Source organism: Pelophylax lessonae, assembly GCF_965119305.1.
Source record: "Pelophylax lessonae genome assembly, chromosome: 4".
Taxonomy (NCBI): Eukaryota; Metazoa; Chordata; class Amphibia; order Anura; family Ranidae; genus Pelophylax; species Pelophylax lessonae.
This window is the reverse complement of record NC_138771.1, coordinates 448137768-448162854: the sequence shown is the minus strand read 5'-3', so window position 1 is coordinate 448162854 and position 25087 is coordinate 448137768. Positions and strand designations below refer to the sequence as shown.

The 25087-nt window shown below is 43.2% G+C and overlaps 1 protein-coding gene across 1 annotated transcript in view; it reads right to left on the bottom strand.

Moving 5' to 3' along the window:
• The window catches only part of LOC309553784 (E3 ubiquitin-protein ligase RNF213-like), a 678906-nt gene that overhangs the window by 407003 nt on the left and 246816 nt on the right, over positions 1-25087 (bottom strand). The window contains exon 19 of the mRNA XM_082255197.1: positions 16259-16476. Within this exon, the coding sequence (XP_082111323.1) occupies positions 16259-16476 (218 nt within the window). The remainder of the gene's footprint in view (positions 1-16258; positions 16477-25087) is intronic.

Genomic DNA, 25087 nt, shown 5'->3' with positions numbered 1-25087 from the left:
TTATTTCTCCAAAACCATGACAGCACAATGAACAGATGCCTTAAACAGCAGACGCGTTTCACGAATGAGGTTCGCTTATTCATTGATGAAAAACGTTAACTTTCACTGCGATCCATAAAGTGGTCACCACAGCTAAAACTAATCATTAATTATTTGGAAAACCAATTAACTCCTTAAGTATCCACCCGGATCGCAGGAAAGACAATGCAAGTACATTTACTGCGGCGGTCAGCCCCTCCTGGGCAAAGTGACGTAGTACTACATCACTCGCCCAGGAGGCTGCAGGGGGCGAGCGCGCTCCGCCGGAGGCGCGCTCCCGCCCCCGCTCGTTCACTGAGGTCCCCGCGCGAGTGCTCCAATGTCCGCTGGCCACTCACGATCTCCCGCTGGAGAGGGAGAAAGGCAGGCGGCTAATGTAAACAAAGCTGCCTGTCATTCTCCCTGGTGTAACAGCAGAGATCATACGATCCTGCTATATAGGATCGTATGTCTCTGTGGTTACATCAAAAGCCACGCCCCTCTACAGTTAGAAGTACGCCCCTAGGGACACACTTAACCCCTTGATCTCTAATAAAGTTAACCCCTTCCCTGCCAGTGTCATTTTTATAGTAACAGTGCATATGTATAGCACTGATTACTGTAGTGTCACCGGTACTCCCAAAAGCGTCAAAAATGTTAGTCAGGGGTCCGATCTGTCCTCCGCAATGTCGCAGTCCCGCAAAAAAAAAAATCGCAGATCGCCGCCATTATTAGTTAAAAAAAAACTATAAAAATTACATAAATCTTTCCCTTCGTTAGTAAACGAAATAACTTTTGCGCAAACCAATCAAAATACGCCAATTGCAATTTTTTTTACCAAAAATATGTAGCAGAAAACAAATTGGTCTAAAATGTTAAAAAATTTTGATTTTTACATTTTTTGGGGGAGAATTTCATATAAAAAAATGTGAAAAATATTGTTATTTTTTTTAAATTGACGCTCTTTTTTTGTTTATAGCACAGGTGATCAAATACCACCAAAAGAAAGCTGTTTGTGGGAAAAAAAGGACGCCAATTTCATTTGGGTACAGCGTCGCACGACCGCGCAATTGCCCCAGGTCCACCCATTTGTGTGACAAAAGTGAATGAAAATTCGCTATTGTCACACGGATCCTCCTCCTGGCCAATCAGGAAGCAGGTCCAAGACCCACTTCCTGATTGTCCGAAAGGCGAACTCATGCCATTGGTCGAGAAGGAGGCGGGAGGACTCGAAGAGAAGCCGCCGTTGCAGATAAGTGCACTGGCTTTCTGCATTAAAAGGGGGCACGCTGTGGTCAGTCTGCATTAAAAGGGGGCACGGTGTGGTCTCTCTGCATTGAAAGGGGGCACGCTGTGGTCAGTCTGCATTGAAAGGAGGCACGCTGTGGTCAGTCTGCATTGAAAGGGGGCACGCTGTGGTCAGTCTGCATTGAAAGGGGGCACGCTGTGGTCAGTCTGCATTGAAAGGGGGCACGCAGTGGTCAGTCTGCATTGAAAGGGGGCACGCAGTGGTCAGTCTGCATTGAAAGGGGGCACGCAGTGGTCAGTCTGCATTGAAAGGGGGCACGCTGTGGTCAGTCTGCAATGAAAGGGGGCACGCTGTGGTCAGTCTGCATTGAAAGGGGGCACGCTGTGGTCAGTCTGCATTGAAAGGGGGCACGCTGTGGTCACTCTGCATTGAAAGTGGGCACGCTGTGGTCACTCTGCATTGAAAGTGGGCACGCAGTGGTCAGTCTGCATTGAAAGGGGGCACGCTATGGTCAGTCTGCATTGAAAGGGGGCACACTGTGGTCAGTCTGCATTGAAAGGGGGCAAGCTGTGGTCAGTCTGCATTAAAAGGGGGCACGCAGTGGTCACTCTGCATTGAAAGGGGGCATGCTGTGGTCAGTCTGCATTGAAAGGGGGCACGCTGTGGTCAGTCAGCATTGAAAGGGGGCACGCAATGCATGATTTTACCTTTTATGAACAAGAAATCAACGTTGTGCTGGTATGAGGACGCAATGCTATGGGGCTGGTATGTCATTTTTTTCCAGGGCTGGTTTTCATACCCAGTCCAGCCCTGGCAAGACCCCTTTAAGGTGGTAAGCGGAAAATACGATCCAGGAGGGGCATCAAGAGACAGAGGCACCCCGTTTACACGCAGCAGAGGACAAACGGGACACCAAGCAAGCCCGGTGATTAACCTTTCCTCAAGACCTATCAACAACAGTGAGTTGCGGCTCCTTTCCAAGGGCCTTTCTTTTTGTCCTACTACAAGGATTAACAAATTTGACTTTGAAGTTGAAATGTTTAAGTTTGAGAGAACTTTAAAAATCAGACAATTCCTTGGCAAACAATCGAGTATACATCGCATGACTACGCCCACACCTTTTAAGCCTAAAAGTAAATGTATACCTCCGGGAGAGTTTGAAGTTGATAGAAAGTTACAGCCGTACTTTTACACATGATGTCCTCAGTAACATTTCTAGAGAGACTTACACAAACCTTAGCCCTGAGGAATTCTCTGCATTAAAATCTCTCAAGGAGGATAGAAACATCATTATTAAACCTGCAGATAAAGGGGGTGGGATTGTAATCATGGAATACACGAATTACAGAGATGGTATGTTATCTATGCTGGCTGACACCACAAGCTATGCGACTTTGAGTAAAGATCCCTCACAAAGTACGAAGAATGGGTTGTCTGATTTGATTAATATTGGTTGAACTAACGGCTAGATAACAGAGGAGGTTGCAAAATTTTTGGCTGATGTGCCCCCCCCCCCCCATACACCGGTGATCTACGGCCTTGCCAAGATACACAAGGGAACTACCCCGCTGAAATTTAGACTGATTGTCTCTGGCACAGGGGCGATCACCCAACCTTTGGCACAATTTATAGACTCACATTTATAGCCACTTGTTGAAGATTTGCCAGCTTATGTTCGGGACACCAGTGACTTCCTGGATAAATTACAAGCCTTCTCCTCATTTCATGGGGACTGGAAGCTGGCCACAATGGATATCACCTCTCTATATACCTGCATAACAAACACTGCTGGTTTACTTGCTGTTAGACATTTTCTCTCTAGACTTGACAATCCTGGATTACCAAGCGGATATATTGTTGAGTGCCTTGATTTTGTTCTTAGCAATAACTACTTTAAATTTGAAGGACAAATGTACGCACAGACCAGAGGGACTGTCATGGGCAGTTCAGCGGCTCCATCATTTGCGAACCTGTTTATGGGCTATCTGGAGGATCAGTATGTTTATCCGTCCACTCTCTTCACTAATTTTGTGAAGGGATGGATGATATATATAGACAATAATTTCTTAATGTGGACTGGCAGTAGTGATATATTTTCTACATTTGTTGGCATTCTGAACTGAATATTTCCGGGAATAGTGTTTAACCCACAGATCTCAGATTATCTTTCTTGATATATTGATTACTAACACTCATGGCACTGTTACCACCTCCCTCTATACTAAACCCACTGACAGGAATACATTACTCCACTATCAGAGCGCCCATCCGACACATCTACGCAAAAACTTACCGATATCACAGTTTATGAGGGTGATACGCATTTGCTCAGATGCTGATGATAGACAGCGGCAGCTTGATATCATGTACAATAAGTTCCTAGAACAGGGATATCCAACCCATGTGCTCAATCATGCCCTTACTAGAGCAATGTCTGAATGGCGCAGGACCACTGATTCAAGTGATCACCCACTATTTGTTAATACTTTTAGCTGCGAGTCAAGTAGAATTAAACGGGCAGTATTAGGTAACTGTAATATCCTACAAGCAGATGCATCCCTCACATCAAGCTTAAAGACGAAACCCATGGTTGCCTATAAACACAGCAGGACATTACAGGAATATTTGGTACAGGCTGACCCCAGACAAAGATATGTTCCAACTTCCTTCAGAATATCACATAAGAAAGGTTGTTCTAGATGTTTTAACTGTAATGTGTGTAATTCACTCATTAGTGGCGAGCATTTCTCACACCCACATAAGGGCAGCCAATACCGGATATTGGACTACTTTAATTGCAACACTGATATCTGTGTCTACATTTTAAAATGTCCCTGTGCGTTAACGTATGTAGGCAAAACAAGGGGTGTGTTTAAGAAACGGTTTCAGAAACATAGGAGTGATATCAGGACTACATTGGCAAAAGTGGAAAAAGGCGAACAAATTGACCTTAACAAGCCTGTAGTGATACGTTTTGCCACTTCCAAGCACCAGACCCACAAATTACGTGGGATGGTGATTGAGCATGTTAAACAACCAAACAGGGGAGGTGACCGAGATCAATTGCTCCACTGCCATGAGGCGTACAGGATCTATACCTTGGGTACAGTACAACCTGGAGGCCTTAACTCTAACTTGTCTCTCGCATGTTTCCTCGGTGGCAGATAGTCCCATGATCCTCAGTTTTTATGGTAATTTATACCTTTCCCCGTTTTTTACCTGAGCTATACTCGATCGGCTATGCACATTGAAAGAAGAAGTTTGTCTTTTTTCCTTCTTTTTTCTTTTCTTTTTTCCCTTTTTTAAGTAATCTTGAGTTTTTTAAGAAAGTGCGGCCCAACACTGGGGTACCTAATCGCAGGTGACAAATGATTTCTAACATTTGCTTATATTAATTTTTTGACTCCTGGATATTCAGGGACCTATAATCTGAATCCGCCTTCTCCTCTTTATATTAAGGCCTTCATGCACTAGCCTCCCTCCCCATTTTTTCAACTGGTTAGGCTGGGAACTAACCTGTTTTCAGGCTCTCGTTGACATACTGATTTCTTTGCCCCTTTTTTTCAACCCCGTTTTTTTTCCCCCTTGACCACACATCACCTCCCACACCGTCCCACCATCTTCCTTTCTTTCCTTGGGTTGGTAAACCATTACCTGTATTCTTGTATTTTTTCTTTCCCTCAGTGACTGCCTTTTTTTCTCCTTTTCCTAATTCTTTCCGAAACCTTTTTCTATTCATTTTATACACTTCTGTTTAACTTTATTTTTCTTTATCGTCCCATTTCCCACATACATACATATCTTTTAACATACTGCTCTCTCTTTTCCCCCCTTTTTCCCCGTCCTTTTTCACCTTTTCATTTATTTTAATTTCCGTTCTTTTCATTTTATTTATATTTATTTTTATATTTATTTTATTATTTTTATATTTATATTTCTTTTTATATTTATTTTTATTATTATTTTTATTGTTATATTTATTTTTATTATTTTTTTATTTTTATTTCATTTCATTTTATTTATTTCCTCATTTCCTCATCTCTTATCTTCCGTGCATTTCATCTCTTTTCCTTTCCTCCATTCATTTCTTTATTTAGTTTCTGTTTTTTCCCCTTGTTTATTTCTCAATCTTCCTCCTTTGCTCGGGTCACCTCTTTGTCAATCTCTTTCTGCTCTATTTCTGACATCCTACACCTCCCCTTACGGAGCCGCATGTGTCTGGCGTGCCTGAACTCTCTACGTCATGGTTCCCATGACAGCAGCGGCCGCCAGACACAGGCGCTCCGGGCATCACGCGTGCGGCCTGCGTGGTGTGCCGTGATTGGCTCTGAGAACCCATTGCCTGGCTACAGGGACGCTATTGCCCCCGCTATCTGTCAGATGAGCTTGGTGTGCATCTTGCTGATGTACCCGATCGTTTCTGGATTTTACATCTATATATTTTTTTTGCAAATATATATTTATTAAGAACAACCGGGTACAGGCATAACAAAATACATAATACAGACATAAAGAAGAGGAGTGCAACAGAAGCATATCACTGTATCACAACTTAAGTCGCAGAAGAACAGTTCTGTAAGGCTGTGAAGCAATGTCAACAGTGACAGACCAAACGTAATTCCCGCACAAGGAATAACAGGCTAAAGCATCCCTCCTTGTGGGTATCACTCAAGCAGTCCCCCCCAAGTTAGTAACTTTTTCCAACATGAAATAAGCGGTCCCACCGGAAACCACCAGAAAGATGGAAAGCAGCAGAAAGGACAGAAGTAAGCAAGAAGGACAAAAGAGGATCAATGAATGGAGCGTAGAAGGGGATACGGGGAGGAGGAAGGAAAAGAGGGACAGGGGGGAAGGAAGGGGAACAGGACCAGGGAGGGAAGGGAAAAAGAGGGAGGAGGGGGAGGGGTCCCCCCACCCCACGCTACAGGGCATGGATCAGGTAACTGCAGGTCATGCTGAAATCAAAAGCATGCCACAGGGATCACTCCGCCAGCAGATGAGCCCCCTCTCCAGACACGACAAAAAGATCCCAGATCCTCCATTTGTCTGCATGTTTATCTCCCCTATGTTGTGTGGTCACAATCAGATTCTCCAGTTTATTGATGTCCTCAAGCTTTCGTAGCCAGTGGGTCACCTTCGGTGGGGCTGTCTGTTTCAAGAGAAGCGGTATACATGCCCTGGCTGCATCCAGCAAAGGGCAGAGCAATGATTTCTTATAGGTCCCAAAGGGAATGTCCGAAACTTGAAGCAGGAAGAAAGACGGATCATCCGGTATCACCCCATATGTAAACTAAGCCAAGAGCTTCCTGGCTTCCCCCCAGAAAGGGGACAGAACGGGACAGGACCAAAAAATATGCAAAATCGTCCCCCTCGCAGTCCCACACCGCCAGCACCGGTCTGAGACATCCGGGAAAAAACTATGTAGGCGTACCGGCGTATAATACCAGCGCATAAGTATCTTGAAGTTAGTTTCCTGCATCCTCGTGCAAATCGAGGAGGAGAGGGCCAAGCCGATCATAGACTGTTTCTGTTTGGTCGTGAAACTACGAGCAAGATCAACCTCCCACTTCTCAATCCAGTGCAAGGCGACCTGATCGGGAGGCATCTGTAAAAGACTTGACCCCTTTGACAACGTCAGTCTATGATGAAACGCGTCGGGTGGAGCCTACGGCGACGCACGCCACACGCGGAAGAGACACGGCGGCCATCTTGTCGGTGGGATGCAGCAGCATCAAACCATCGGAGGAGAGTAACACACAACGCCTACTATCAGCGGTGATCTTGTAAGTCATTTACATTGCTTTTGGGCCAAATAAAGTTGTAAGACAGGTTACACTATGAGGAGGTGTTCGGTTTCCTTTTTTTTGGGCCCTATGATGATGAGGTGACGATCGGTTGTTATGTGCTGAGACTAAGGAGTGGAGGATCCTACTTGCCTGTGATACTTACGCTATATGACCTTTGTGATGAGGGTCATATACATCCGGTAAGAATCAGTGTGTACGTGGGTTTGGAGGTGGCTTTCTTCCACTGAGGATCTTCACTGCTATTTGTCTAAAGATCTTCACACATATTCATACGGATCACCTGGGAACTGTTGTGTCTCTCCTGAATTTATATGAACATTCTGTGCAAACAGTTTTTTTAGATTAGCGCCACATTTAGATTTTTATTGCCTTGGATCTGTTATTTCAGGATTTGTGTTGGCTGCTTTTCGCCCTTTTGATGATTTAGCAATATTATTTGTTTTTAGCGCAGCAATATTGTGTCACATCTGTAAAAGACTGTAAGACAGGGAAAGCATTCGGGGTAGCACTCCCTCCTCCGCACACATAGTTTCCGGGGGGGTCAGAGGTCTGGCGAAAACAGCAGGGGCTGGTAGAGAGACCGGAAAGTAATGCAGCTGGATGGCATTCCAGAATGGTAACTCGAAAGAGCCCCCAGTTTCCATCAGTTCCGCCCTGGTGGGCCAGCGGGACCCCTGCAAAAAATGGGACGCCCGGAACGTCCCATGGGGTCTCAAAGTAAACAAGGCATGGTCTGAGTTCCCAGGAAGAAAGTCTGGATGGCCCAGGAGTGGAAGGAGAGGCGAGGATGATGGGGCCATTTGGATGTCTTCACACAAGCGACCCACTATGGATAGGGTGACACCAATCAGGGGATGGCGCCTAACCGAGTTTGGCATGCTCCCACAGCACCCTGCAGGGGGAACGCACATTGGGTCTGTTCCAGAAGGACCCAGAGCTTAGCCTCATCGTGTCTACACCAGTCCAACAATCTGCCCAGGTGTGTCGCCTTACGATATTTACGCATGTCCGGGAGAGCGAGACCCCCCAAGTGCTTTGGCAACGTGAGGAAGACCCTACTCAGCCTGGGCCTCCGGCTTGCCAACACAAACTGGACAAACAGAGAGTGGACCTGGCGGAAAAAGGTCGCAGGTATCTTGACCAAAAATTTGGAGAATATACACATTTTAAGGAGGTAGCACCTCCCGAACCAGGAATGCGTTCCCTGGTGCCACTTATCCAACAACCGTTTAGTAAGGGCGAGCAAGGGGGGAAAGTTTAGAGAGTAGACCCTGGACAAATCCGGTGGAATCAAGGTACCCAAATATTGGAGCGCCACATCCGTCCCCTGAAACCCAAAGCTGCCCTTCAAGGCGCCTAGGGTCATGGGGGGCAGGCAGACCCCCATTGCCTCCGACTTGCCAAAATAGATTTTCAGATTTGGTAATACTCTGTAGACTTCAAATTCCTTCATCAGATTGGGGAGTGACACTACTGGGTTGGTAATAGAGAATAGCAGGTCATCGGTGTAGGCCGAGACCTTGTGAGGACCGACCCCTAGAAGGACGCCCCCAATATCCGGGTTCAATCGTACCCAGCCGAGGAATGGTTCTAAGGAGAGGGCAAACAGAAGGGGCGAAAGCGGACACCCCTGTCTGGTGCTGTTCTTCATATTGAAGGGGGCAGACAGGAGATCGTTGGCCTTCACCTGTGCCGAGGGGGCAGAATAGATGGATCCCATCCAGTGGAGCATGATGTTCCCCAAGCCAATGTGGCGAAGAACCGCAAACATGAACTTCCAACTCACGAGATCAAAAGCCTTCTCAGCATCCGTGCCAAGGAAGACACTCGGGGTGTTACTGGAACAGGTAGCATGGATCAGGTTGAGCACCTTGATCGTGTTGTCCCGAGCCTCACGATGGGGTATGAAGACCACTTGATCGAGATGGACAAGGGAAGGCAGGTGACTCACCAGTCTGGAAGCTAAATGCTGCAGGGTCTACAACTAAATGCCGCAGGGTCCTTCCCATCCTCGGGCAGTACGGAGATATGGGCCCTGAGGGTGTCCGGTCTAAAGGAACCCCCAGCCCCCACCGAGTTATAAAGAAAAGTCAGGTGCGGCCCCAAAACTGGAATCAAAGTCTTATATGAGATAAGAGTAAAGCAGCCCGGGCCCGTTGCCTTCCCAGGCTTGGCCGACGCGATCGCTTGTTCCACCTCCTGCTGGGATATGGATTACTCCACTTTTTCCACCGCCTCTCTTGGCAGTAGGGTCATCCCGGAGGACTCAATATAGTCCAGCAACCTGGAGTCCTGCGGGACATCCAGGATATACAGAGAGGAGTAGAATTCCCGGAATGCTTGAGCAATTTCCATGGGGAGGGACAGTTTAAGGCCACTGGAAGACCAAACGTGAGGGATATAGGTAACAGACCGGAGGTCCCGAACACCAGACTCAAAGAAAATGTTCTTGCAGCGCTGGAGAGAGGCGTTCGCCCTAAAGAGCAATAAGTCTGAAATCTGTTTACAGATAATGCCAAGTTCTTCGGAAAAAGCCAGGGTAGGAGCATGTCTAGCCTCGAGTCTATGTAAAGAATTGAGTAGAGATGACAACTGTGCGGTATATTCCCGCCTCAGGCGAGCCCCGTGCTTGATCAGTACCCCTCGTATGACCGTCTTATGGGCCTCCCACAGAACCCCCGGGATCGCACTCCGGGATATCATTTTTTTTTTTTCGAAATACGAGTGCAGCTCCCTCTGGACATCAGCCAGAACAGCGGGGTCCTGAAGCAGGCTGTCATTCAGTTTGTCAGGATTATTGGGGAGATTATAAAAAAATTGAATTTTATAAAGGCCATACATATTAAGTTATACATATAGAAATTCTCAACAGCCTAGCATCCATGTTGTTTTGGGGTGAAATAACGTTCATGTTCTTTTAAGCAAGATGTCTTTACAGAAAGTCTTGAGGTTTCAACAGAAGATTTTTGTTTTTTTTAAGCCATAAATAATTTGTTTCCTGACACTTCACCAGATAAGGTCCAGTCATACTGGAGCCATGCCAGGTTCTAATGATGGTGATGTTATTCTTGACTATCTGTGTTTTGCAATGAACAATAGTTCCCTATATTTCGTTTAAGGGTTCATCTAAAATATGTTTAAGGAATTATTACATTTTATAGTGATGTTTTAGTAACAATATTATTATTATGTCATTATATACGTGTGGCATATATACTATATATATATATATATATATATATATATATATATATATATATACTGTATATATATATATTTATAGGGATGCCTTGTATACTATGTTTTGTTTTATAGAATTGCTAAGTGCTAAATACATTTAGGTTGCATTACTTACTTACAGAGAATGTCTTTACATAAGGTTCTTTACATTTTTTGGTCACCATAAATACTACACTCTAGCCACAAAGTCTTGACGATTTGACATAGTTTTGGGATTTAGATCTTTTTACCAGACTTAGGGTCCATGTACACGGGACGCTGGAAATGGCCGTTTAGGAGCAGTTGGGCGTTTTTTTCAGAAGCCCCTGAACGCAGCTCCATGTTATCTTATCTGTCCATGTACACATGGTCGTTTACAGTCATTTGCAGGCAGTTGCGTTCAGGGACTTTTTTTTAGAGCGCAATTATTTGCGTTTGAACGTGTGTTTCCCAGCGTTTCAAACGCAGAAACGCGGCCGAACGTGACTGAACGTGATGAACCTACGTTCAGCCACGTTATACGTTTTTTTTCTTCCATTCAAAATCAATGGTTCCCTATGGGAGCCTATTGATTTGAATGGAAGTCGCACCGCAAGTCGGATCCGACTTGCGGCGCGACCTGCACTGTGAGAATCTTGAGGGGGAACTCCACGCCAAAAATGGGAAAAAAAACTGCGTGGGGGTCCCCCCCCCCAAGTACCAAACCAGGCCCTTTGGGTCCGGTATGGAATTTGAGGGTAGCCCCACGCCGAAAAAACGGCGTGGGGTCCCCCCCAAAATACATACCAGACCCTTATCCGAGCATGCAGCCCGGCAGGCCAGGAAAGGGGACGAGCGAGCGGCCCCACCCCCCCTGAACCACACCAGGCCACATGCCCTCAACATTGGGGGATGTTGGTGCTTTGGGGCAGGGGGAGCTCTGCACCCCCCACCTCAAAGCACCTTGCCCCCATGTTGATGAGGACAAGGGCCTCATCCCCACAACCCTGGCCGGTGGTTGTGGGGGTCTGCGGGCAGGGGGCTCATCGGAATCTGGAAGCCCCCTTTAACAAGGGGGCCCCCCAGATCCCGGACCCCCTCCCTATGTGAATGGGTATGGGGTACACTGTACCCCTACTCATTCACCACATAAAAGGCAGTGTATGGAAATAACGACAGGAGACATTTTGGAAAGTTTATTAAAAATCTTCATCCGGCTCTTCTTGTCTTCTCCTCTCCGGGGTCTTCTGCTCTTTTGCTGTCCGCTCTTCTTGTGTTCTCCTCTCCGGGGTCTTCTGCTGTCCGCTCTTCTTGTGTTCTCCTCTCCGGGGTCTTCTGCTGTCCTCTCTTCTTTTCTTCTCCTCTCCGGTCTTCTGCTCTTTTGCTGTCAGCTCTTCTTCTTCCTCCGGTCCTCCGACGACGACGTCTCCGGTAATTATGCCTGTCTCTGCAGCTTATTATATAGCCATTAGGGGCGTGCCCCGATGACGTCATAAGGAGGCCCCGCCCCCTTGTGTCACAGATGACATCTGTGACATGAGGGGGCAGGGCCTCCCGATGACGTCATCGGGGACACGCTCCTAATGGCTATATAATAAGCTGCAGAGACTGGAGACCGGCAGAATTACCGGAGACGTCGTCGGAGGAGGACCGGAGGAAGAAGAAGAGCCGACAGCAAAAGAGCAGAAGACCGGAGAGGAGAAGAAAAGAAGAGAGGACAGCAGAAGACCCCGGAGAGGAGAAAACAAGAAGAGTGGACAGCAGAAGACCCCGGAGAGGAGAACACAAGAAGAGTGGACAGCAAAAGAGCAGAAGACCCTGGAGAGGAGAAGACCAGAAGAGCCGGATGAAGATTTTTAATAAACTTTCCAAAACGTCTCCTGTCGTTATTTCCATACACTGCCTTTTATGTGGTGAATGAGAAGGGGTTAAGTGTACCCCATACCCATTCACATAGGGAGGGGGTCCGGGATCTGGGGGGCCCCCTTGTTAAAGGGGGCTTCCAGATTCCGATGAGCCCCCTGTCCGCAGACCCCCACAACCACCGGCCAGGGTTGTGGGGATGAGGCCCTTGTCCTCATCAACATGGGGGCAAGGTGCTTTGAGGTGGGGGGTGCAGAGCTCCCCCTGCCCCAAAGCACCAACACCCCCCCCCATATTGAGGGCATGTGGCCTGGTGTGGTCCAGGGGGGGTGGGGCCGCTCGCTCGTCCCCTCCCCTTTCCTGGCCTGCCGGGCTGCATGCTCGGATAAGGGTCTGGTATGTATTTTGGGGGGACCCCATGCCGTTTTTTCGGCGTGGGGCTACCCTCAAATTCCATACCGGACCCGAAGGGCCTGGTTTGGAACCTGGGGGGGACCCCCACGCAGCTTTTTCCCATTTTTGGCGTGGAGTTCCCCCTCAAGATTCTCACAGTGCAGGTCGCGCCGCAAGTGGGATCCGACTTGCGGTGCGACTTCCATTCAAATCAATAGGCTCCCATAGGAAACCATTGATTTTGAATGGAGGCAGAAAAACGCTGCTAAAAACAACGTGGCCAAACGTGCAATAACGCAAACGGAAAAAGCTACTGAAAGCACGTTTAACAGCTGCTTTTTCCCGGTGTCAGAAATATCTTTGCAGGACGTTTTTTCTAACGTCCCGTGTACATGGAGCCTTAGGTCTTAGGGTTATCTTTGGGAAAATAGTGAAATTTAATTAAATGTCCCAAATTTGATCGTAGTCAACACTGCCCTCTGGTGATTTCTTAATTTTGGGTCCGAGTTATCGAAATCTTAGGAAATGAGCCCCTTTGTGACGTAATGGTCATATGGAAATCAGATCCCCGTCTACATTTCAGGTAACAAAGTTTCAAGTGAGTTAGAGAGAAGGGGAGAATTGAAGAGAATGTGAGAGGAACAAGAGGCTTTGATGGGAGCTCTGAAATGCTGATGGGTGACATTTGATCCTGAAGCCAGGACAGCGTGACATCCCATTCAACAGAAAAAGAACTTTGTTTTGGTAAAGTATACAATTCTAATTTGCCTTATCCATATACTCCTAACTGATCCATTTTCACACCTAAACTGTTAGCATCAAGATTTTAATTTAGATCATTCAAACTGCAGTATGATTGGTTTAATTTTTCTTATCTTGGAATTTTAAGCTAATTTGGCTGTAGTAAATGGTTCAGTTATGATGTATTCTTTATAGTAGATTAACTAAAAAGAAGTTTACTTTACCAAAACTATCTGGACTTTTAACAAGTCTCAATGCATGGTATATGAATTTGTATCCATGCAACTTTATTTAAAACATTGGAATTATGAATATCTGTTGGCTGAGAGAAGTCATGTGTCAAATCTATCAGATTGGTTGCCGTCTTTTATGTCCTCTTGGTAGGCTGTTAATCATATTATAGAAGTCATTGGTTATGGTTATCTTACTATTCTGAAATAATATTCTTTGATTATAATTCTCATATTACCTGTGTGATACATTTTATTGCATTTTATTCTAAACTTTGTGTTTATCACCAATTATATTTTTGACATTTTATTTTGCAATGAAGTATTTAATAAATATATATATTTTTGCACAGAATTATAAATAGACACTGTTTATCAGAGCAATATAAACATTCTGACATAATTGGAGGCCCCAGCGAAATAAATACGTAGTGAAATAAGGGTTAGAATTTTGCAAAATATATATTTTGTTGCCATTTGCATTACCGTAATTGATTGTTGCTGTTGTTGGTTACAAAATTGAACATGGCTGAATCCGAAGGTATTTCGGATTAATTTGGTCACATTGACGCAGAACCAGGAGTGGGTATGCGCAATGAAAAGATTAGAAAAACGGTTAAATTTAATGTGATGTCTTATGTCAAAGATAGATTGGATATTAAAGATGAGCTCAATAGTAGGGTAATTGAGACGAAACAAAGAATTGCAGGATATGTAAATGATATTTGGTGTGAAGACTCATGGGTAGCCGCATTTCTTGGGCAAATTGCTGTTGCTAAAACAAAGAATGATTTACTGATATTGAGATCATGGCCAGAATTTCTTTACACAATTGTTGAATTATCCGAACGATCGGACCGGTTTCTAAATAACATAAAATCTCAGGCTGAGCTTATTGCACAGTTACAACAAACAGTTCATGAGGGTGAAATTCAATCTGAAAAGTTACATAGTTAGTGAGGTTGAAAAAAGACATCAGTCCATCCAGTTTAACCTATGATGTGAGTGTGTGTTTGCTTTTAACCGTACATTGTATACCCCTGTATGTTGTGGTCTCTAAGGTGCCCATCTAAGGAGTCCAAAAGACATCTCTGCCCCAGTCACTAATACCCAGGGGGCCGGGAACTTGCTCAAAGACCTCTGGTGTGATCCGGACAGCCCAGTCAGCAACGACTGCATCCATCCCCCTTACTGGAGCAAATGGCAAAGCAAGCTCCTACCTAACCCCAGGAGGGGGGTGGGGTGGGTGGGGGGCATAGGATGAGGCCAAAAGACCACCACAACTGTTAGAGGGGCTGGGGAATGGAAGGGAACCCGGGGGTCCAACAAACCCACGGAGGGGCCCACATCCACCCCCGAGACCGCCAGAGGATTGGGGAGGACAGTATTACTCACCATACCAGGATACCAGGTGGGCGCCACTCTGAATAGTTTAGCTCCCACCCGGGGTGGGGGTGCTGCCAGCCAGGGGGTACGCTATGACTCAGGGTGTTCCAGGTCGATCGTGTCCCAGCAGACTTGTCCACTCGCAGGCAAGTCCCCTCCATCGGGGCACTGTCGTGGCGAGGCCTAGTTCTGGACTATAACCTGCTCAAATTCGCTGGCCAGGCTGGGAGATGTTAAGGATCTAGATTATCTAGTGTGAAACCACAGCCGGCTGTTGCTTGTAGTTTCTCTTGATCTTGGTCCTTCAGGAACTAACTTGTGAAAATAAAAAATACAAACTAACACTTAAATTTCCCTATTAAAAGCTAAGACCAAAGTCCCAGCAGGGAGCTAGGTCCTATTCCTAAAACTAGGCAGAAACAAACTGATTGCTGATAGCAGAGTGTGTGGGGTTATGCATGCAGGGACAGCCCCATTGGCGTGGTTAAGCTTTTTCCTGCCTAGTGCCTATTCCCGATAGGAGGAGCATAACCCATTGGTCTAAAGATGATGGAGCTGCGTCTGTTGATGAACGATAGTGAAATCACATTTAATTTCGCTTAACTTTGAGTCCGATGTTCTTTGTGCAAATACATGTACTGTAAATGGTCATACCGGCTCTACAGGATACAAACACTTGTTACCCTAACACCAATCAATAAAGGCTAATTAGAACGGTTACTATAATGTCTCTAAAGCTGGCTATAAATGGGTTTGTTTTTTCATTCAACCAATGGGTTGAATAAAAACAAAATTTACCCAATTCCCCCATCTACATGCTCGATGTGGATCCAGGGATCCTCCCTGCTGCGTCATTGTATTCTGACAGAGTAGACTCCTCCACTGTCAGAATACACAGATCAGCACTGCAGTCTATAGCCTGCAGTGCCGATTGAGTGGGAAAATACCAACAGAGCAGTTGAACAGAAGTCAATCGGTAGATCAACTTCTTTTCAACCACTGTGACCACACATGGATGGAAATTCGGCCAGTCGCTGCTGAACCAGACACATTTCGATCCATGTATGGCCAGCTTGACTCCTCAATAACAGCTGAAATAAAATAATAGCCACACAGGAAGTGCATTGTGTTTAGTCGGTTAGCAGACTAATCAACTAATTGTGAGAAGCAGCAGAAAAGCACTACAATTGTGTCAAACAAACTTGCCAAGAAACAGACCCGATGCTTGTAATGTGTAAGTATGTATAATTAAAAATCATAAACTGATTTTTTATTTTTTTTTAATTAACACACAATAATGTTTTTTATAATCCAGCTTATATTATGTACAAATCAAAACAATTATTGTGATTAAATATGCTCAGTTGACTTACCAACTTTTCTGGAAGTTTTGGGTCACTTTTTAAGGCGTTCCATAATTTTTTGAGGCATTCCATAAAGCTGTCAAATCCAAACGCAGGCTTCAAATCATACAGCAATGTTGAATACCCTAGCACAGCGTCATGGAAGCATGCAACACGGTCTACATCCATATCATTCTCTCCAGCGGAAATGGAAGCCAGGTCAACAAACACTTTCAGTTCATTGACATCTAAATGAGAAATACTATTTCATTAGAGAGATAAATACACATATTTTTAAATATATTAGCTTAAAGTAAACTTACATAAATATGATAATGATTTTAAAGCCCAACAAAAGTTCTACTCTTTTTTGCACCTTATAGTCCTGTTCTTTCAAATGGCATGATTTTTTAACTGATTTTGCATGAAATGTCTTGAAAATACCTTTTTCATTCAATGCAAATGCACTTCCTGCCCCTCCATTCCAGTATTATATGCTAGCATAGGTAACAGCCGCACCTCTCATCACAGGTGTCCACTCACAGACTTGTAGAGCTGAGAAAGAAAGATGATGTGTATCTGACCAGGTCTGTTGGATTGTGGAATGTACTGGCAATGCAGTCAAACTCTGGTGCCAATTGGACTGCACAGTCATAACTGGACAGACTGTGCAATTACTGCTGCAGGAAAATGGAGATAAGACTATGGCAATGCAATGTGTAATACATTCCAAGGTGTTTTGGAAACGCTCCGGTATGTTTTTGATGCTTTTTGCCAAAATCCAGTACAGTTCCTTGAAGAAAAAAAATGCAGCATGTTCTACTTTTGTTAACTGTACCTAAACGCACTGCAATAGTGTGAACTTTGCCATTAGAATCCATGTAACCTACCGTCCATGCATTTTTTAAAGCAGAAAAAAAAGCATTGGACTGCATGTGGTGTAATCATAGACTAAATTAATGCAATGCCAAGCTGCAGTTTCTAAAGATAGCAAAATATTTCATTGTATTAAAAGAGGACTTCAATAGCCATAGGAGATAGATAGAGGAGATAGAATTAGAGCTAGAGCTAGCAATAGAGATAGAGATCATTTTGACCCTGTACAAGTTAGCAAGACTTCATCTGGAATATGCAGTTCAGTTATGGGCACTAGTTCACAAAAAGGATATTGGGGAACTGGAGAAAGTGCAGAGAAGGGCAACTAAATTGATATGAGGAAGAGAGGAGCTTGGCTATGAGGAAAGAATAGCTGAACTGAATTTATCCTCTCTTGAAAAGGTTAGATTAAGGGGAGATATGATCAACATGTGTAAATACATAAGTGGTCTATATAGTGAACTTGGTGTGGAGTTAATCACTTTCAGATCATTACAGAGGACAAGGGGAACTCTTAAGTCTGGAGAAAAGAGATTTAACCTTCACATTTGGAAAGGCTTCTTCACAGTGAGAACTGTGAAAATGTGGAATAGGCTCCTTCAAGAATGGGCTCTGATCAGCTCAGATTTTTAAAAAATGCATTTCTAAATGCACAAACCATAACTGCATATTAATATTTAGAGGTAATAATGACAGGGGTAGATGATCCAAGGAATACAGGATTGCCTCATGGGGAATCAGGAAGGAATATTCCCCCACTGGGGCAAAATGGATCATGCTTTATTTATTTGTTACCTTCCTCTGGATCAACTGTGGGTACAGGATTGTGTATATGGAGGTTTTCTATTTGTGTGTGTGGTTTTATTTTTTTTTATTGGTTGAACTAGTGTCTTTTTTCCACCTGACTAACTATAACTTTAACTACAATATGTAACTATGTAAAGAGGGCATTTACTAAAACTGAAGCACTTAGATACCATTACACCTGCAAAACTATCATAAACAAAGTCTGGAGAGAACAAAAGGAATATGGTCTGCCACCTTTCATGTCCAGTTGCCCCCATCCCTAAATACATGAAAAAACAAGGAAAAGAAATTGGGACTTTGAATGAGGTCAACTGGACTTTACAACTGGACAAATAAATTTATTAAAAAAGTCACATATAAAACCGATAAGGTCAGATACAGAGAAATGACATACAGTAGATTATAAAATTCATATTAAATAAGAATAAATACAATTTTACAAGGATCAAACAAAGGATCTCTAGGGGGTATAACAAATGAAATATGACATCATGCTCTCTGTAGGCTCACAGTCTCTAATTGTATCAAACTTGGAAAAGCATAGGAGTTATTGTAGGCTCAACTTGTTTCTTGGACCTCCATCCATTCATCAGGAGCTTAAAGCGGAGTTCCACCCAAAAGTGGAACTTCCGCTTTAGGGAGTCCTGACCCCCCGACATGCCACATTTGGCATGTCATTTTTTGGGGGGGGGAGCGGGTACCTAGTTTTGACATGTACCCGCTCCCACTTCCGCTCGGAGCGCCGCGGCGCCCTGAGCGGAAGTTCTCCTCTCCCCCTCCCTCCCTGCAATCTTCTGGGACACGTCAGAGGTCCCAGAAGATTGCCGGCCAATCACGGCGCGCAGCGCGACTCGCGCATGCGCAGTGGGTACCCGGCTGTGAAGCCGCAAACTGTAACAGCCAGGTGCCCACAGCAGTGATGCCGGAGCCGAGGGAGAGGATCGAGGCTTCCGGCGGCCGCATCGCTGGACCGTTGGACAGGTGAGTAAATGGCTGGAACTCCGCTTTAAATATAGGTTGTATATCTGAAATTGATAATCTAAGTTATAATGAGGTATAATTTAGGAATAATTTAATTGGCATAATGGCATTTGAGGCATGGTCCCAGCATGCCTCCAATGCCATTCCTCGGAGTGCTGCCTTTGAACTCTTGTTTCTCACTTCACATATGGTTTGCTTCCTCCTGCTGCCTCCCCCCCCCCCCCTTATCCTGGGTGTTGTTCATGCCTCAGCCCCGGGCCAGGCGTTCTCCAGATTGGCCCCACCCTCCCTTTGCAGGATTGGATTGTGTTTTTTAAACGTATTGTATTACTCAAGGTAGTGTTTTTTCTACCTATTTTTTCGTTTTCTATTACACTACAATAAAATTATTCCTAAATTATACCTCGTTATAACTTAGATTTTCAATTTCAGATATACAACCTATATTTAAGCTCCTGATGAATGGACGGAGGTCCAAGAAACGTGTCCAGCCTACAATAACTCATATGTTTTTCCAAGTTTGATACAATTGGAGACTCTGAGCCTACAGAGATCATGATGTCATATTGCATTTGTTATACCCCCTAGAGATCTTTGTTTGATCCTTGTAGAAAATTATTTTTTTCTTATTTAATATAATTTTTATAATATACTGTATGTCATTTCGCTGTATGTGTCCTTATCGGTTGTATATGTGACTTTTTTATTACATTTTTTTGTCGAGTTGTAAAGTCCAGTTGACCTCATTCAAAGTCCCAATTTCCTATCCTTGTTTATTCAAAGTCTGAAGAGAGACACAACATAAGACTGTTCAAAGGGCCTATCACTGATCTCTCCCCATTTGTCCTAGGTGTGCCTCCCACCACCCTACATTGGTTCACCGCCTTTGGGTCTGCACTGCCATCATTGCATTTTGAGATTTAATACTGTCCTACATATATGGAGTCACATCCATCTTGCTCCCTAAGGAACCAGGGCTTTGTGTCTTTGGGTGTGCCCCCCAGACCTCCGTTATTTCATCCTCCTCTTCCGGTCAACTCCCTCAATTAGTGTTCCAATGTTTATTAATGACACTTAGGACTATCCTTAAAGCCTGGGCATCACCATTAGTTTCATCAGTAGCAGTAGTCAAGGGAAAACTGAAAGCTCTTATACAGTATATATTGTAAAATTATATGTTAGAACTCATAACTTTGAGCCTACAAACTGTTTTTTAAATTGCTAGAAGTCATTCATGGAACACTACTTCCCACTCTTGGAAATTCACCTTCTCATGAAACCATTCCAATTCACAGAATGGTAGGCTAAAGCAAATCTCACTAACTCCTTGGGAAAGCTCAAGATACCAGATAATACTCCAACAGATCTACCTATTACTTCTTCTTAGTCCTGATTGAGAACGTACTGTTGATTTTTTTTTTTTTTTTATTGTTTTGTTTAATAATTCTCTTTTTTGTTCTGCACCTTTAAATTTGTCAGTACCTTCAGGATATACTCTTTTTTTCATAGTGTGATTTGGTACTCTCTGTGTCAAGCCATTACCGAGTATTGTGTATCACATCAATGCTTCCAGTATTTATTCTGGGTCACGCACATTCCTTTGTGGTGCACTATATGCTTTACTTGCCCAGTTTTCTCTGAGGGGATGCAGTATTTATCTTGCGGTTCCATTTCTTTCCTTTTTATTTTTTTTTTTAGTAGTACTCTATTCTATCTACTGCTAAAGGGGATTTTCTAGCACAATCCTGATGTTCAGATCCTCAGATGATGTACCTTTGCCTTTTATTTAGTTTTGTGTACTGTTAAGGTCCTTATTTGTTTAATGAACTCTTATTCACTTACAGTAATGCTATATACAAGGCTCACTAAGCCTCCTGAAGAAGTTTTGGTGAAACATGTTGAGCAGAAACCTTTGTACAATGACCATAAGAATTTTTCATGTTGGTTTTAATAATATTCATCTTTTAACTTTGAATACATGAAAAAAAAAAGTTGTTTTTAGATACAATGTTTAATTTCTTGATTATGAGCACCTAAAAAATCACATCATGTGCTTTCTCTGTTTACCAAATTTGGGATGTGGTGCATCTAAGGTTAGCCTCAAATCCCTAGCGGATCTATTTAAAAAACCTTTTCCTCTGCAAACTAAGTCTGTTTTTGTACATTGCAATATTGTACTTTTAGGATTCTTTGAAAAGCAATAAAACTTCTTAAAAAAAAAAAATGGGCTACTCAGAATCTGGTACAGCTGTGCATGGTAGCCTATCAGATTCTAACTTCAGCTTGCTAATCTAAGCTTTGACAATAAAACATGGAAGCTGAAGCATCATTGCAGTTCGCTGTGCCATCCAAAAATGCAAGGTAAAGCTCTAACCAGCAAAGAAGCCAAATCTGAACATGATCCAGAAACACGGCTGTCTTCTCTGGGCCAAAGCTCATTTAAATGGTTTGTGTAAAAAGAGAAGGTGCCCTAACCTATAAATAATTGTGGCAGCACTAGAAATAGAAAACAAGTAAATAAAATAAAAAAAGCAGTGTGCTCAACAAAGACCTATTACTAAAAATGAAAAAGGATATTTAGACCAATACAAATAAATATATAAAAATATATATATACACAGTGCAACAAGGTGACCAACGTGATGCAAGGTGACAATGGTGACTTAGTGATGGTATAAAACCATCAAATAAACAACTGTGATATAGACAGTGCAAAATAAAATACTGAGCAAAATGTCTTTTGGTGAAAAAACAAAACGACTGTGCCCACAACAAAGTCTCTGATGTAAGTTGAAATAGTGATATCTTCCAATCTTGCAATCTTGTAACTGCAAACCAACACCACGTGATCCAAAATGCTAGGGGAATAGGTTAACCCCTTACCAAATTCACTTTAAATAATAGAGTGTAGTGATCAGAATTCTCACTCTTGGTGGTAACGGTGTCTGGTGTCACCAGTGGTAGGTAGGATTCTTACCAGATAGTGATGGAGGGCCACCATGGGACCAGAGAATAGGTGTATAACTTCCTGGATAGGGACGGTACACAGAGTTGGCTCCAACTTGAAAGTAAATGATGCGCTTCCTTCCACAACAGAATATGGGGTTCACATGTACAACCAGTGGTGACTATCAAATATGTAACTCCCCCAAGGAAGAAAGATCGCCAATAGTGCATTAACCTTGACACACAATTTTATTAAGAACAAGACATGCACTTACATATTGACAGATGATACACGTAACGATTGGTTCCTGCTTTAGAACGCGGCCGCCTGCAGTGCGGACCTCGTGATGTGAGCTGCCACGCCAATCCGTCACGCGGTCCGCACTGCAGGCGGCCGCGTTCTACAGCAGGAACCAATCGTTACGTGTATCATCTGTCAATATGTAAGTACATGTCTTGTTCTTGTCAGGTGCTTTACACGTTCGAGAATATTATTTTGAACAAATATAACGAGTTCTTTTTAATTGATTAATTTCTTTTTAACAGCATATACCAATTATAGTGAATACAGACTACAGTAGGAAATATATAAGTATATTTATTCACAAGACATGTATTCACAGTAAATAGTTAGATTTGGGGTGACACAAAAAGATAAGTTTCACATAAAAATACAAACTTAAGCGATAAATGCAAATGTGACATGAAGCGAATAATAAGTAATAAAAGTAAAAAAAAGAAAGCAAGACTACCTTTTTCCCAGGTATAGTAGAAACTATCATAGACAAGTACTCTATATAATCAGACCAAAATTGTCTGCGAATTGCGCAGCCAACAGTCACTCTATGCAAAACGGGAGACTAACTCGCTAATATTGCACGAAAATTGGTACTAATAAAAAAAACGTAGAAAACCAAAAATCAGTTTTAGAGAAAAATCACATATGGTTAATACGACTGGGACTGTAATTTCATTACCCTTTAGCATAAAATTCAAAACATATAAGGAAGGAAATAATCAATAGTAAGTAATAATCAGATAATCAGCAATGGATATTTACCACTTTAAAATGGCTGCTAGCCTAAAATGGTCATTACCAGAGTCCTTAAAATGGCTGCCTTTCCCAAAATAGTGGCGGGTTAGGGCGGAGTTTCGTCTGGCTTCCTTCAGAGTTTCAGGTGAGGGATGGAGAAAGATGGAGTATGTATAGGTGAGTATGAGTATGGACGTAGTAGCGTGTGTTGAAGTGTATTGAAGTGTTGTTGCGTTGTGTGTGTGTCCCATCTCACATCTGGGTTCTTTTTATTTTGTGTTAAACAAAAGGCCGTAAAAAATGACAATAAGCCGAACCCAGAAGAAGGAACTTTATCCCCATTGGTTGGGATTACTTAACCATTAACTGGTGAGGTCATTGGGCGACACCTCTACAAGTCATCCAGTATATTGGATATTAAAATTATGCGATAAGTTCTTCATTTAGTAATATTAAATAAAAACAATATGAGAATCTGTCCATATTCTCATGGTACAGGCGTGGGCCATCTGATATTTCCGTCATGTATCTATGTAAGGATTGGGTCTGGGAAACACCATTTAATAAGGATATATTATTAATACGATATATATTGATTAGGAATGACTGATTTACCCAGATACTACATGTTTTACATTTAGTAGCAGTAAAAACAATGTGGATATACAGTGCCTTGCAAAAGTATTCGGCCCCCTTGAACTTTTCAACCTTTTGCCACATTTCAGACTTCAAACATAAAGATATAAAACTAATTTTTTGTGAAGAATTAACAACAAGTGTGACACAATCATGAAGTGGAACAAAATTTATTGAATATTTCAAACTTTTTTAACAAATAAAAAACTGAAAAATTGGGCGTGCAAAATTATTCAGCCCCCTTAAGTTAATACTTTGTAGCGCCACCTTTTGCTGCGATTACAGCTGTAAGTCGCTTGGGGTATGTCCCCATCAGTTTGCACATCGAGAGACTGAAATTTTTGCCCATTCCTCCTTGCAAAACAGCTCGAGCTCAGTGAGGTTGGATGGAGAGCGTTTGTGAACAGCAGTTTTCAGTTCTTTCCACAGATTCTCGATTGGATTCAGGTCTGGACTTTGACTTAGCCATTCTAACACCTGGATATGTTTATTTGTGAACCATTCCATTGTAGATTTTGCTTTATGTTTTGAATCATTGTCTTGTTGGAAGACAAATCTCCGTCCCAGTCTCAGGTCTTTTGCAGACTCCATCAGGTTTTCTTCCAGAATGGTCCTGTATTTGGCTCCATCCATCTTCCCATCAATTTTAACCATCTTCCCTGTCCCTGCTGAAGAAAAGCAGGCCCAAACCATGATGCTGCCACCACCATGTTTAACAGTGGGGATGGTGTGTTCAGGGTGATGAGCTGTGTTGCTTTTACGCCAAACATAACGTTTTGCAGTGTTGCCAAAAAGTTCGATTTTGGTTTCATCTGACCAGAGCACCTTCTTCCACATGTTTGGTGTGTCTCCCAGGTGGCTAGTGGCAAACTTTAAACGACACTTTTTATGAATATCTTTAGGAAATGGCTTTATTCTTTCCACTCTTCCATAAAGGCCAGATTTGTGCAGTATACGACTGATTGTTGTCCTATGGACAGAGTCTCCCACCTCAGCTGTAGATCTCTGCAGTTCATCCAGAGTGATCATGGGCCCCTTGGCTGCCTCTCTGATCAGTCTTCTCCTTGTATGAGCTGAAAGTTTAGAGGGACGGTGAGGTCTTTGTAGATTTGCAGTGGTCTGATACTCCTTCCATTTCAATATTATCGCTTGCACAGTGCTCCTTGGGATGTTTAAAGCTTGGAAAATCTTTTTGTATCCAAATCCGGCTTTAAACTTCTCCACAACAGTATCTCGGACCTGCCTGGTGTGTTCCTTGTTCTTCATGCTGCTCTCTGCGCTTTAAACGGACCTCTGAGACTATCACAGTGCAGGTGCATTTATACGGAAACTTAATTACACACAGGTGGATTCTATTTATCATTAGTCATTAGTCATTTAGGTCAACATTGGATCATTCAGAGATCCTCACAGAACTTCTGGAGAGAGTTTGCTGCACTGAAAGTAAAGGGGCTGAATAATTTTGCACGCCCAATTTTTCAGTTTTTTATTTGTTAACAAAGTTTGAAATATCCAATAAATTTTGTTCCACTTCACGATTGTGTCCCACTTGTTGATTCTTCACAAAAAATGACAGTTTT